Source organism: Euprymna scolopes, chromosome 26, assembly GCF_053919585.1.
Source record: "Euprymna scolopes isolate OS-2025 chromosome 26, ASM5391958v1, whole genome shotgun sequence".
Lineage (NCBI taxonomy): Eukaryota > Metazoa > Mollusca > Cephalopoda > Sepiida > Sepiolidae > Euprymna > Euprymna scolopes.
This window is the reverse complement of record NC_136507.1, coordinates 33,981,743-33,996,742: the sequence shown is the minus strand read 5'-3', so window position 1 is coordinate 33,996,742 and position 15,000 is coordinate 33,981,743. Positions and strand designations below refer to the sequence as shown.

At 36.8% G+C, this 15,000-nt stretch overlaps 1 protein-coding gene across 1 annotated transcript in view; it reads right to left on the bottom strand.

Moving 5' to 3' along the window:
- The window catches only part of LOC145247979 (protein SpAN-like), a 301,691-nt gene that overhangs the window by 23,128 nt on the left and 263,563 nt on the right, over nt 1-15,000 (bottom strand). Inside the window, exon 21 of the mRNA XM_080109637.1 lies at nt 5,219-5,316. Coding sequence (XP_079965763.1) covers nt 5,219-5,316 — 98 coding nt within the window. The remainder of the gene's footprint in view (nt 1-5,218; nt 5,317-15,000) is intronic.

Here is a 15,000-nt window from a genome sequence, read left to right as displayed (position 1 = left end):
TAATGGTGAATGCTCTGAAGAACTGCAAACACTTGTACCTCCCCGACGTAACTACCCCCGACAAACCCGACAAGCTACTAAGTCTCATCCCTTTACAGTAGAGATCCCTAGGTGCAAGAAAACCTTTTACTCCAATAATTTCTTCCCCAGAACTGCGGGTCGTTGGAACTCCCTTCCGGGATTCTGCTTTCCCAACTGCAATGATATGCAGAAGTTCAAGTGTAATGTTAACAAACATCTTTCTACTCATCTCCCTTCATAATGACCCCGCTAATTAAGTCCCTGATAGTAGCCCCCTGCTTCAAAGTGGCACTGTGCCTTGTTTGGGGTGAAAATTGAATAATAAAAAAAATGCGTGCGTGTACTAATGTGTATTTGTGTGTGGAATATTGTACGTGCCGGGGGGTGCTTTTGTGTCCTTGATTACTAGCTTAAAATACAAATGGGGAAACATATACAATAGAAAATAAGTCATCGCACTCAACAGTGTCTGTCTCTTTTACACTGCACTCGTGACAGTGCCCTATTTTCGAAGTGCAAAACTCTTAACCCCACCATCAGTTCCAACCCCGACCCATAGATATGAAACCTGCAAGTATGAAAAAAAAAAAAAAAAAAAAAAACGACACTTGCGTTATTATTTCATTTTATGCAGACATTAATTCTGATGGTTATTAACGCGGCACCAACTGCCTGTGCTACGAACTATGTCAAACGACTCTCATGGGTTGAAGAATTGGGTAGAAGCTGAAGGAGGGGGGGCAGAAACGCGCACTGACACATGAACCAAACGTAATTTAGAAATATATCCATTCACTCTCACGTACATTTTCATATAATTGATTTGTTAGCAGGACCTATTGGGACAGGACAGAATAATTACCTATGTAACTATAAGACCTTCTGAAGATAATGGCTTCCTGGTTTAAATGCAGCAAAAGTTGATGTTATTTTTTTCCTTTCCTTTTACTAAACTCAACCATGTTCAGTAAATCAAAAGAAAACAAACAAACAATTTCCCCCTACAAAAAAAAGAATCTAAAAAACATGAAGATTTGAAGATTTAAAGAACTTGAAGCATAAACACTGTTGCCAAAATAATAAAACTGGAAGATGCCTGATATGCTGTAAAACAAAACAACCAAACTAAACGCACTAGAATAAATATTAAAAACTATAAAAATGAAAAGACTTGGCGCATAAAAATTTTTGTTAAACTATATCCGATGGTGAGGCCCCAGCTTGCAGGCTTTGGGGAGAGTGAAGCCACCCTTTAATCCCCATTGCTCCCACACCCACTCTGACCCGGAGTGGTAGTACCTGTTAGGGTCCCAACAATGGGTTAAATAGAAACCATCTATGGCAACACATCAAAGGCCGTAAATGATGATATTCTCTCTGATTCTCTCTCCTCTGATCTTGAGCGCGTGGTACAATGGGGAAAAAGGTGGCTGGTTACCTTTAATGCATCTAAGACCAAGCTCCTATCTCTACATCATAAACGCTCTGATCCCCATCTGACATCAATTGAAATGGATGGCTCTCGTCTAAGGGAGGCCTCAGGATTTGATAAGCTCCTGGGTTTTACCTTTACACCAGATCTTAAATGGAACATATACATCAAATCTGTGGCCAAAGTCGCTGGGAAAATGGTGGGATCCTTCTCCCGCTCCAGATGATATCTCACTAATGATGCAATTCTCTATCTATATAAGAGCCAAGTACGTCCAAAGATGGAGTACTGCTGCCACATCTGGGCGGGAGCTGCTAAAAACAGCCTATCCTGCCTTGACGGAGTACAAAATAGACTCTGTGGCTTGGTGGGGGATGCCCTTTTCTCTACCCTGCAACCTCTCTCCCACAGAAGAGACGTAGCGAGCCTGTCATTGTTCTATCGTTATTTCCTTGGCAGATGCTCGTCTGAACTCCATTCTGTGGTCCCCCCCTCGCCAATCTTTCTCAAAAAACACCCGACTAGCTGAAACCACCGTCAATAATTTCCCCCACTCGCTATCTGTGCCTAAATCAAAACGTAGATACCATGAACAAAGCTTCTTTCTTAGAACTGCACGCCTGTGGAACTCTGTTCCGCTTGCCTGTTTCCCTCCCGACTTCAACCTGGATGTCTTCAAGTCCAACACAAACAAATTCCTGATGAACCGCTCCCCCCTAAGTAATGACACCTTACCAATTCTCCAATACTATTGTTACCTTATCCCTTTGATTACTGTACACACAATAACCCTTATCCCTGAGTGGTCATTCGGCCTTGATAAGTGGTGAACTGCATGTAAAAAAAAAAATGACTTGAAAAAAAAATATATTCTATTAAAAATATTTTCTTCAAAATCACTGGATTCGGCATTAAATAACCTGAAAAGGATCGATATACCGTAAAACAAAAACAACAAACCAACCATAAAACATCTCGTCTAAATTTTCTGTGTTTGTCACCCAGACTTGCACATTTCTCCCATCTTTTTATTTATATAGCAATGATTTCAAAAGTTAAAAAAAAAATGACTTGTGCGCCATCAACGAGAATCAAAACCAAGACGTTTAGCTTTTTCCTTTGACGATAATGCCTGAGCTATGAAGACATGTTTGCTGCAAGGCTAAAAATTAAAACATTACCCGGTAGCTATTACGTTACGCATGCATATACGTAATGTCGTCGTTCGACCTTCATCTGGCAAATTCCTTCTTTTTTTTTAAATAATTTTCACACTACGACAGACTTTCCCCGGCATAAACCAAAATATTAAGTTTCGCATCGGTTCGAATACACTATATATAAGGTTTTATGTTTGTGGACCAAAAACTGACAGAGCAGTTTGGTAGGCAAAATTGTTTAAACAAATATATATACGCATACATAAATATATATAGAAAGAGGTTTGTGTCTACTATAACCTTTTTACTCAAATATTACACAAATATAAATCATGTAGAATATTTGCATGAATATAATTACACGTAATAGTTAACTAAAGATGATCACCTCATAAGAAAACCGAAAAATTAATTAAAATAAATGTTTAAAAGAATATGCAAATTAGCAAGATCTTTTGCAAATGAAAGCAATTCCATGATATAATAAAGTTGAATTTTCTTTATAAATAAATAGGAAAAAAAAGGATTTTTGACATAAATATCAATGCACACAAAAAAAAAAAAAAAAATTATGAGAGTATAGATAGATTGCAAACATCGTGGGAATTTGCGGAAAAAAAGCGTTAGTATTCTATGTTATTGTTATTATTATTTTTATTGTTATTATTATTATTGTTATTATTATTATTATTATTGTTATTATTATTGTTATTATTGTTATTATTGTTATTGTTATTATTGTTATTATTGTTATTATTATTATTATTGTTATTATTATTATTGTTATTATTGTTATTATTATTGTTATTATTGTTATTGTTATTATTGCTATTATTATTGTTATTATTGTTATTATTATTGTTATTATTATTGTTTTTATTGTTATTATTATTGTTATGATTGTTATTATTAATATTATTATTATTGTTATTATTATTTTTATTGTTATTATTATTGTTATTATTGTTATTATTGTTAGTATTATTATTGTTATTATTGTTATTATTATTGTTATTATTGTTATTGTTGTTATTATTATTATTATTATTGTTATTATTATTATCATTATCTTTATTGTTATTGTTATTATTGTTATTATTATTGTTATTATTGTTAATATTATTATTATTGTTGTTATTATTATTATTGTTATTATTATTATCATTATCTTTATTATTATTGTTATTATTGTTATTATTATTGTTATTATTGTTATTATTGTTATTATTGTTATTATTATTATCATTATCTTTATTGTTATTGTTATTATTGTTATTATTATTGTTATTATTGTTAATATTATTATTATTGTTGTTATTATTATTATTGTTATTATTATTGCTATTATTATTATTGTTATTATTAGTATCATTATTAATATTGTCGTTATTATTATTGTTGTTATTATTATTATTATCATTATTATTATTATTATTATTGTTATTATTATATTATTGTTATTATTATTGTTAATATTATTATATTACTAGCGGGGGTACCCGGCGTTGCCCGAGTGTTTGTTTCCGGGACGGGGGGGTTAAAAAATGTTATGGTAGGTAAGTAGGAAGGATCAAACCCGGAGTCATGAGTAAAAGTAGGAAAATAAAGTGTGAAAAAAAACAAAAAAATACATCTACAACGTTAACAGTTCGGCCACCAAGAAAAGTCCATCGCAGTTGTTTAGGAAAAAAAAACGACTACGGTAGATCGGCGTGAACGTGAAAATATAATGTGAATTGTCCAGCACGCTAACCACTACGCCACAGAGCACTGCAGCCAGCTTAGTTTAGTGATTTTAAATAACTTCACATGAAAGAACTACGAAGTCAAACCGGTGTTCTCTTCTCAACTGTTCCTTGTGAACGATCCCCAAACGGTGTTAAGTGGTGGCAGGGGGAGGAGGAATTTATTAGAGAGAAAATATTTTACCACTTCCATTGATCTTAACCGATTTTGGCCGTGACTTCTCAGCAGAAAAAGTATAGAAATCTAAGATTATCGAGGAATTTGAGAAATAATAAGCCTATAACACACCTCAGATATTGTTCTGCCGTTTGTGCATATTATATTTGCATGAAATATCTTGATTTTTAATCCTATTAAGGTCAAAATCCGCGGGAAAAAATGAGTTCATTTTATTTATATAGAGATTATTATTACTATTGTTTTTTTATTGCTGTTGTCGTTGTTGTTATTATTATTATTATTATTATTATTATTATTATTATTGTTGTTGTTGTTGTTGTTGTTGTTGTTGTTATTATTATTATTATTATTATCATTATTATTATTGTTATTATTATATTTTTTTTCATCGGACAAACATGAAAAGCAATCAGCCGAAATGATGTTAAACAATTGTTTTGGAATACGCCTTAAAATTGTTTCGTGGGACGCCCTAAAATTGTTTTGTTTTTTCTTTAAACTTGATCGTTGGGACACCCTTAACAATTCTGTGAATGTGAGTGAGTTTTTTTCTGCATAAATTGTAACTATTTGTGTGTACGTTATAGTTGCTGCAAGTTATTTTCTTTTTCTTCTATTCTGAATGACCTATTGTTGTCGGGTGGCCATTATCCTGCTCAAATATGATCACTCTACTTACCAGGTTTCCAGTTAGTCCATTGGGCTTTCTCACCCGTCGAAGTTAGCCAGCTGTTGCCTTGAAAGGTTATGCCCAACCATACACCGCCCTCCGTTGACCTAGTTCCGGAAAAAAATAGATAAGAAGAAACATAGTTTGCTTGAAGCATTGCTGGTAAATAAATGTGAGAGAGTATAAGAAGGCTATTGCAATGTAGGGAACCAGGTGTTAAAATGATGTGGTGTACAGACAAAAATGGACAAATGAAAAAGAGTTTTGTTCTTTTATATCTTCATATACCATTTATTTTCCTATTCAACCATAAACACAAGGCAGTAAATTAGACTTACTGTTTGAGATATCCGCGATGGTTTCTGATTCGCTAAAATTAAACCAGATAATAAATACACAAATAAAGAAAACAATAAATAGATAAAATAAAAGTGAATATGATGAAACAATGGTAATATTATTGAGTACGATGCGTCCGTTCAGTCTCGAAAGACAAAGAATACCCCCTGTATGGGCAGCTGCACGTGTGACAAGGGTTGCGCAATCACAACCACACCTCTCCTGAATCAGCACTGTTTGAATCCAGTGCCAAAGAGAAGTCCAGGACGGCTGGAAACAATGACGAGTAAAACAGAGAGCACATACAGACACTGGAAGATCCCAAATGGTCACCCATTTAGTATTGACCAGAGTCAACGTTGCTTAACATCGGTGATCCAGCTGGAACCGGTGTGTCAACGTAATTATGCTGTATATTATTGGCAAGGTAATAAACAAATAACACACTGATTTGAATACTGAACTAATTTTTTTTTTATTTTACACAGTGATCACCACTTATCAAGGCCCGGAAGCCACTCAGGGATAAGGGTTATTGCAAGTACATAACGTTAGTGTGGAGATTTGATGAAGTGTTTACTTAAGGGCGGTTCATTAGGAATTTGTTAACGTTGGACTTGAACACATCCAAGTTGTAGTCCGGTGGGAAGCAGGCAGACGGAACAGAGTTCCACAGGCGTGCAGTTCTAAGAAAGAAGCTTTGTTCATGGAATCCATGTTTTGATTTAGGCACAGATATAGAGTGGGGGAAATTTTTCACAGTGGATTCAGCTAGACGGGTGTTTTTCTTGAAAGATTGGCGAGGGGGGAACCAGAGATTGGAGTCAGACGAGCACCTGCCATGAAAATAACGATAAAACAAAGATAGGCTCGCTACGTCTCTTCTGTGGGAGAGAGGTTGCAGGGTAGAGAAAAGGGCATCCCTCACTAAGCCACAAAGTCTATTTTGTACTCTGTCAAGGCAGGACAGGCTGTTTTTAGCAGCTCCTGCCCAGATATGGCAACAGTATTCGATCCTTGGACGTACTTGGCTTTTATATAGATAGAGAATTGCATCAGTAGTGAGATATCTTCTGGAGCGGTAGAAGGATCCCACCATCTTTCCAGCGACCTTGGCAACAGACTTGATGTACGTGTTCCATTTCAGATCAGGAGTAAAGGTCAAACCCAGAAGCTTGTCAAAACACGGGGCCTCACCCAGACCAGAGCCATCCATCCGAATTGACGCCAGATGGGGATCAGAGCGTTGATGATGTAAGGATAGGAGTTTGGTTTTAGATGCATTAAAGGTAACCAGCCACGTCTTCCCCCACTGAACCACGCGCTCAACATCAGAGGAGACAGAATCAAAGAGAACTTTATCATTTACAGCATTTGATGTGTTGCCGTAGATGGTCGTGTCATCAGCATAGATGTCAACGAATGATTTAAGTATGTGTTTAGGGAGGTCAGTGATGTAGATCAGGAAGAGAGTTGGGCCCAGGATTGATCCCTGAGGGACTCAAGCATTTATATTGCAAGCCTCCGATGTTTGTCCATCTACCACTACTCTTATGACCCTATCGGAGAGAAATGATTTAATGATTGAGAAAACATTTCCAGTTATACCGTAGCTGGAAATCTTGTGATGTAGACCCTTATGCCATACCTTGTCGAAGGCCTTTGATATGTCAAGAGAAATTGTCCTAGAAAGGAAGCCTTTGTCAAGAGATTTACTAATCCTGTGGGATATAACCGTCAGCACATCTGCGGTAGATCTTGCAGAGCTGAAACCATATTGTGTGTCACTAAGAAGGTTATTCCTGCTGAGGTGGTTGACTACTTCTCTATTTAATATGGATTCCAGCAACTTACTCATAACACACAGGAGACTTATTAGTCTGTACTGAGAGGGAGATGACTTATCACCTGAATTCTTAAATTCAGGGCAAACTGATGAGGTCTTCCAGGGAGTCGGAAAGCACTTCTCCTTAAGGCAGCGCTTAAATAGTTTCGTAAGTATGGGAGCAAAACCTCCCCTCATCATCTGTCTTATTTGAATGGGTCAGCCATTCCACGTTATGGACGTTGAAGTCACCACAGATGTGGATGTTAGCCGAGGGATGTGCAGACAGTATGTGGTCTATTTTCTCAGATATGCTCTTAAAGATAGTAACTCCGCTGTTGTGGGGCCGATAGAGGGCAAATATAAATGCAGTGGTGTTAGCAAGTGCCACCCTGAAGCATATATAGGGTAAATTAGGATCTTCTCTAGAGATATCCCTGCCACACGGGAAGCCATCCTTAATGTAGGCACATATTCCATGCCCATGGCGATCTTGGGGGTCAGATTTAGCTGTTAAGTTAGAGTACCCGTTAATTATGAACTCATCTAGGGAAGTGGTCGGCCCTATTCCAGTTTCACTTAGAAATAATATGTTCGGTTTCGTCTCATGTAATTGGGTTTCAGCCTCTGGAAGGTTGGAACGTAGACCCCTGATATTGGAGAAGGAGACCTGGTAGTAGGGGTCTACGTTGGAAGATGGGGTTCTAGGTTTAATTTAAAAAGATATCCTATTTTTGTATAATATCTCAACTACATTATCATTTCCGGTTTTATATTATTTCCATTTCCTTTAATTTTTTAACATTTCTTTTGGTCTCTTTCTTTCTGAAAAGGGGATTGTATTCTCGAAATATTAAAGGTTACGCCAGTTATTTCACAAAGTAAGTTTATTTTACTGCTTTGTATCTATGATCGATCTGAATATCAATGATGTAAAAAGATTTAAAAAAAAAACAAGCTCTACAAAACTCTCTTTCATTTTTTAAAAAAAAATTGTGTCGCATTTTCACCCCAGACAAGGTACAGTGCCAATTTGATGGAAGGGACTACGATTTAGGACATAATTTCAGGGATACTATGTAAGAGGTTGAGCTGCAAGATGTCTGCTTACATTACACTTAAACTTCAGCATGTCAGTACAGCCGGGGAGCAGGAACCCGGAAGGGAATTCCAACATCTTGTAGTTCTTGGAAAGAAACTAGAGTAGAAGGCTTTCTTATATCTATGGATCTCTACTGTGCAGGGGGGGGCTGTTTATCGGGTTTGTCGAGGTACTTACCTCGGGGGCTACAAGGGCTTGTAGTTCGTCGGATCAACTACGATTAAATACGTGTAAAACAGGCAGAGGGGTACAACATTTTGTCAATAAAAGACAAGCGGGTGCAACATTTTGTCGATAAAAGACAAGCTGAATCCAGGCTGACAGTTCGGGACCTATTAATTTGGCAACTCTCGTTTGAACTCTGTCCAGGAGCGAGAGACTGGTAGCAGATGCACCAGCCTAAAATGTGACAACAATAATCCATACATAGGCGAATTGTGGCTTTGTAAAGGCGTAGGATACTTTTAGGCGTAAGTAACTTTCTAGCACGGGAGAGAGATCCCACTTTGCTCGGAGCAGCCACGGCAATGCCTTCGATGTGCCTTTTTTTTTTACACAGTGATCACCACTTATCAAGGCCCGGAAGCCACTCAGGGATAAGGGTTATTGCAAGTACATTACGTTAGTGTGGAGATTTGATGGAGTGTTTACTTAAGGGGGCGGTTCATTAGGAATTTGTTAAAATTATACTTGAATACATCCAAGTTGTAGTCCGGAGGGAAGCAGGCAGACGGAACAGAGTTCCACAGGCGTGCAGTTCTAAGAAAGAAGCCCTGCTCATGGAATCCGCGTTTTGATTTAGGCACAGATATAGAGTGGGGGAAATTTTTCACAGTGGATTCAGCTAGACGGGTGTTTTTCGTGAAAGATTGGCGAGGGGGGGACCAGGGATTGGAGTTTAGACGAGCACCTGCCATGAAAATAACGATAAAACAAGGATAGGCTCGCAACGTCTCTTCTGTGGGAGAGGGGTTGCAGGGTAGAGAAAAGGGCATCCCCCACTAAGCCACGAAGTCTATTTTGTACTCTGTCAAGGCATGATAGGCTGTTTTTGGCAGCTCCTGCCCAGATATGGCAACAGTATACCATGTTCTCTGTGAACGTTAAGCTAAGGAGTTTAAACGAAGTAATTATAGGTAATTTATTGTTAGCCATAGCTATTGATGGTTTAGAAGGTTTCTTGTAATTACTAAAGGAAGCAAGCTTAGTCTTGGCAGCATTGAATGCCACCATTGATAATATCCCCATTTAACTACTGATTAGACGTCTTCTTCTGGGATTTCTGCCATTGCCTTAGGCATGTGCTCATTTGTTTTGCCCACGTGCCTGTTACAGAGCGTGGTGTCATCAGCAAATATACCCATCTCAAAGACAATTTCGTCAGGGGCTGTTTATGAATATCAGAAATAATAAAGGTCCAAGGATCAACCATTGAGATACACCCCCCATTTATATAATATTGTTCTGACATACGACCATCGAGGACTACTTGGATTCTTCTCTTATTTAAATAGGATTTAATTATGTTAAATATTCGTCCAGTAATATCATACGATCTGATTTTCCTGAGAAAGTCATCGTACCATACCCTGTCAAAAGCCGTAGATATATCCAAGGCTACTTCCTTACTTCCTCCCTACTTTATCCAGTGCATGATATATATGTTCAGAGATTACAGTTAGGATATCTGCTATAGAATGGATGTCCTAAATCCATATTGTTGCTCAGACAGAAGACTAGCAGTTATAAGGTGTCGAACTAGAGGTTTATTCGTTTGTCCATTTTCGCCCATACGTCACATCATTTTAACACCAGGTTCTCTGCATTGCTATAGCCTTCTTATACTCTTGTTGTGAAGGGTCAAGAAGGATGGAAATACAGAGTGGAAAGAGCATCAATTAGATCTTCCCTAGAGAAAAACGCGGAGGGTATCGGAAATTTTATAAATGGGGTTTGCTGACAAGGCGGATTGGCGACACCATGTGAGGTGTTAGAAATAAGTTGGGCGAAGAATCGCACCATGTTTGGCGAGGGTTGTTTCCAAATTGTGAGATGCTTATAAATTATAATACTGCCATAATGATAGATTAAAGTAAACCGTCATTTTCTGATTCGTTCGATTTACTTCAATAAAAACATCATGTAACTGCTTTCGTTATTTAGTTATGAATACTGTTCATTCCGTTATCTATATATTAATACTGTCGTACCTTTAACGTACGTACGTGTGTAACGGTTTCCAGATTATAAATTATTCAATCAGGAGATCCTATTAATTAAAAGATAGATAGATTGTGATAACATACTACAGACATAAAATTAGTATATAGAGATGCTAATTAAATGTCCGTAGTTTGTTATAACCATTTTCATCATTAGGATCTCCCGATCACCGAAGACAATGTAGAAGAAAATAAGAAAAAAAATGATGTCGCTTTTATATATATATATATATATATATATATATATATATATATATATATATATATATATATATATGAGCAAACAGTTAATAAAATATGTTAAAAAACACTTCGAAATGAGTTAAAAACGTATTTAATCTGAAAAGGAAACACTAGAAAAATGGATAGTCCTTAATCCGCGGAGTTTCGAAGAAATACTTTCCTTCTCATCAGAGGGTAGGGATTAGCAAAATGCGGGATCGGATTTTGCATTCAAAAGTATTTGATGAAACAGCAAGTAAGTCAAAGACTTTACTTGAAAACAAAAAAAGTGAAGTAGAGGGAATATGATGAAGAAAAAAGTGATTACATATGAATAGATAGTCTGGTGGAAGATAAAAAATCCAGTGACGGTAAAATCCAAATGTAAAACTTCATGAAAGTTAAAAGAATTTCCATTTGTACAAGTAAAATCCAAGGAAATCCCGTAATTGGAAGAAGGTGGTCCATAATAATCCAAAGGCAGAAATCCATGGAATAATTCACAAAAATGTGTACATTCCAGATTCCAATAATGTTAATAAAAGAAAAATAAGATATGCTTTTCACTCTACTTCCGAGACATAAATATAAATTTTATTATATATATATATATATATATATATATATATATATATATAACTACTTCATTTAATCACATAAATTAATATACGAAAGTATAAATTTATGCGTAAACTTTAGGTATTTACTTCAACAGTGCTAAATACGTAGGTAGAGCCAATTAGTAAGTTTTAATATATATATATTATTTGCAAAAAAATTAAACATCCAATGTAGCAGCAAATCTTGGGAACATCAACCTGAAAGAACAGGTGGAAATTACTTATATACCATATATTATGACCATGTAATCCCTACAGCTACCTACGTTGCAAATGCTGCTGCGAAACCTGACATAGTTATATGGAATAAGTCAGAGAGATTGGCAACCGTGGTTGAAGTGAGTCTTCCTTATGATAGAGGTCTGAACAAAGCTGAAAGGGAGAAACAGACCAAATATTAAGGTCTCATGTATATGAAAAGAAACTGGAATCTTAGGCAGATATCAATCATACCAGTTATAAATGCCACAGGGATTTTTTTTTCTTTTTATTTACATAGGCGCCACCACTTATCAAGGCCGATCGGCCACTCAAGGATAAGGGTTAAAGAGGGTAGAGAAGTCAAAAGGACAATATAGTAATCAATAGTAATGGAAGTTCGGTAAGTTTGTTAACTTAAGTGGAACGGCTCATTAGAAACTTGTTCACGTTGGACTTGAAGACAACCATATTATAGACAGCTGGAAAGCAGGAAAACGGAAGACAATTCCACAGGCGTGCAGTTCTAAGAAAGAAGCTTTGATCATGGAATCTATGTTTAGGTTTAGGCACAGATAAAGAGTGGGGAAAATTATTGATAGTGTTTTCAGCTAGTCTAGTGTTTCTTGTGAAAGTTTGGCGAGGGGGGGGAACGATAGATTGAAGCTCAGTCGAACACTTTCCATAAAAATAACGATAAAGCAGAGAAAAACTCGCAACATCTCTTCTGTGAGATAGAGGTTGCAGCGACAAGAAAAGGACATCTCCCACCAGGCCACGAAGTCTATTTTGAACCCTATTAAGGCAGGACAAGTTTTTTCTACCAGCTCCTGCCCAGATATGGCAACAGTATTCCATCCTTGGACGTATCTGGCTCTTATATAGATAGAGAATTGCATCAGCAGTGAGATATCTACTGGATCTATAGAAGGATCCGACCATTTTTTCAGCGGCCTTGGCAACAGATTTGATGTACGTGTTCCATTTAAGATCAGGAGTAAAGGTCAAGCCCAGAAGCCTGTCAAAACTTGAGGCCTACCAAGACGAGAGCCATTCATTTTAATTGATGCCAGATAGGGATCAGAACGTTGATGATGTAAAGATAGAAGCTTGGTTTTAGATGCATTAAAAGTAACCAGCCTCTCGTTTCTCCATTGTACAACGTGATCAAGATCAGAGGAGAGAGAATCGGAGAGAACTTGGTCGTTTACTGTCTTAGATGTGCTAACATAGATGGTAGTGTCGTCAGCAAAAATGTCTACGAATGATGTAAGGATGTGATTTGGAAGATCATTAATGTAGATCAGAAAAAGAGTTGGGCCCAGGATGGACCCCTGAGGGACTCCAGCATTTATACTGTGAGCTTCTGATTTTTGCCCATCAACTACTACTCTTATGAACCTATCAGAGAGAAATGATTTAATAATTGAGAAGACATTTCCAGCTATACCATAGCTGGAGATCTTGTGAAGTAAACCTTTATGCCATACCCTATCAAAGGCCTTTGATATGTCAAGAGCAATTGCCCTAGAAATGTTGCCTCTGTCGAAAGATTCGCTAATCCTATGAGATATAACTGTAAGCACATCTGCTGTAGATCTAGTAGAACGAAAACCATATTGCATGTCACTAAGAAGGTTATTTTTGTTGAGATGATTGATTACTTCTCTATTTAACACAGATTCCAGCAACTTACTCGTGACGCACAGGAGACTTATTGGCCTGTACTGAGAGAGGGATGAACGATCACCTGAATTCTTAAATACAGGGCATACTGATGAGATTTTCCAGGGTGATGGGAAGCAATTTTCCTTAAGACAACGTTTAAACAGTTTTGTAAGTATGGGTGCTAGTTCTGGTTGAAGTTGTTTGAGTACTATAATTGGAATACCGTCAGGGCCGGTTGCTTTACTGGAATCAAGGTTTTTGATTAGCTTGGCGACATCACATACAGATATTTGTATATCACATAGTGTGTTTTATGATACAGGAAGAAATATTGGGAGTTGGCGGCCTTGGTCGCAAAGGGTAGAATTGGCTGCAAAGTTCTTAGCTTACGAAGAAAAACCTGAAGTCCTACCTAACTAACATTCCTGGTGAACCAAGTGCAAAAGAGATCCAGACAATTGCACTTAAAGAAACAATGAGGATACTAAAAAGAGCTTTCGGTTGGTTTCAATAAAAAGCAGAGCAATTTTGGCAGCTGGTTTGTCTACCACATACCCAGCATTAAAATCTTAAAAATAAAAGCATTCAGAGAAGCAGCATTTCAGAGTAAAGACTGTTGTAGTTAATGTAGAGTTTGGAAATAAAATTAGCATTGCGTATGTATGAACTAGTTGGGACTCTTTCAAAGCATACACCGGTGAGATTTGGCAAAACCGGAAGTAAAAAGAAACAGTTTTATTTAACATAACTATTAATTCTTATGTGTTTGGTTTTTGTTGTTATTTTAATGGGTTACTTTATTTATTTAAATCTGAGTAATTCGTTGATTGTGCATTTCTCGTATGATAGTTATACACCCGATTGTATAGCAAGGAATGTGGGCTAAGCAAGAATGCTTAGTCGGATTGTGAGGCTTGGTAATTCTATAGATATTGATAGTAAATCCGATGGTTGTTTTAATTTTTGTTTTTCTTTTATTTACTATTAATTTTGTTTGTTTTATCAGGCTATCGAATGAAAGTAAACTGCCACAAAAAAACAAAATAAACACATCTAATGGATTAAATATAAAATCACTGCGTACGAATTGCTTCCATAAAAACACTGCGTAGCTACGTTTTCCGGTAATTAAAGTAATAGAATTAATTTATTCTTAGTTGTGTTCTGTTGTAATTTTAATGCGTTTATCCTTATTTGTTTAATAAACGGAACCCGTGGCAATTCCATAGCTACATCTATAAAATAAATCTCCCCTGTCTGTTAAAATGTATGTATTTTTGTATGTTTGCCCAAAAACTTTTGACAGCGGCGACGAATTTTCATGAGATCAGTACCGTTTTTAAGCGCAACCTTTCGGACGACAACTATCGAAAACTTGGCTAAAATCATTAATTTTTTCAGCCTCAATTAGGCACTTTTCTACAGGAAAGGGTCGCTTTTTTCGCCGATATTTTCGAAAGTCACCCCCTCTTTTCCATTGACTACGTCACTTCCGGTTTGGCGGTGGACGCAACAGCAAAGACGTCACGTTTTTCTTTTTACGATCTGTTCCTCCTTCGTGGTACGGGTTCGCGCCTGCCTACCTAGTACCACTT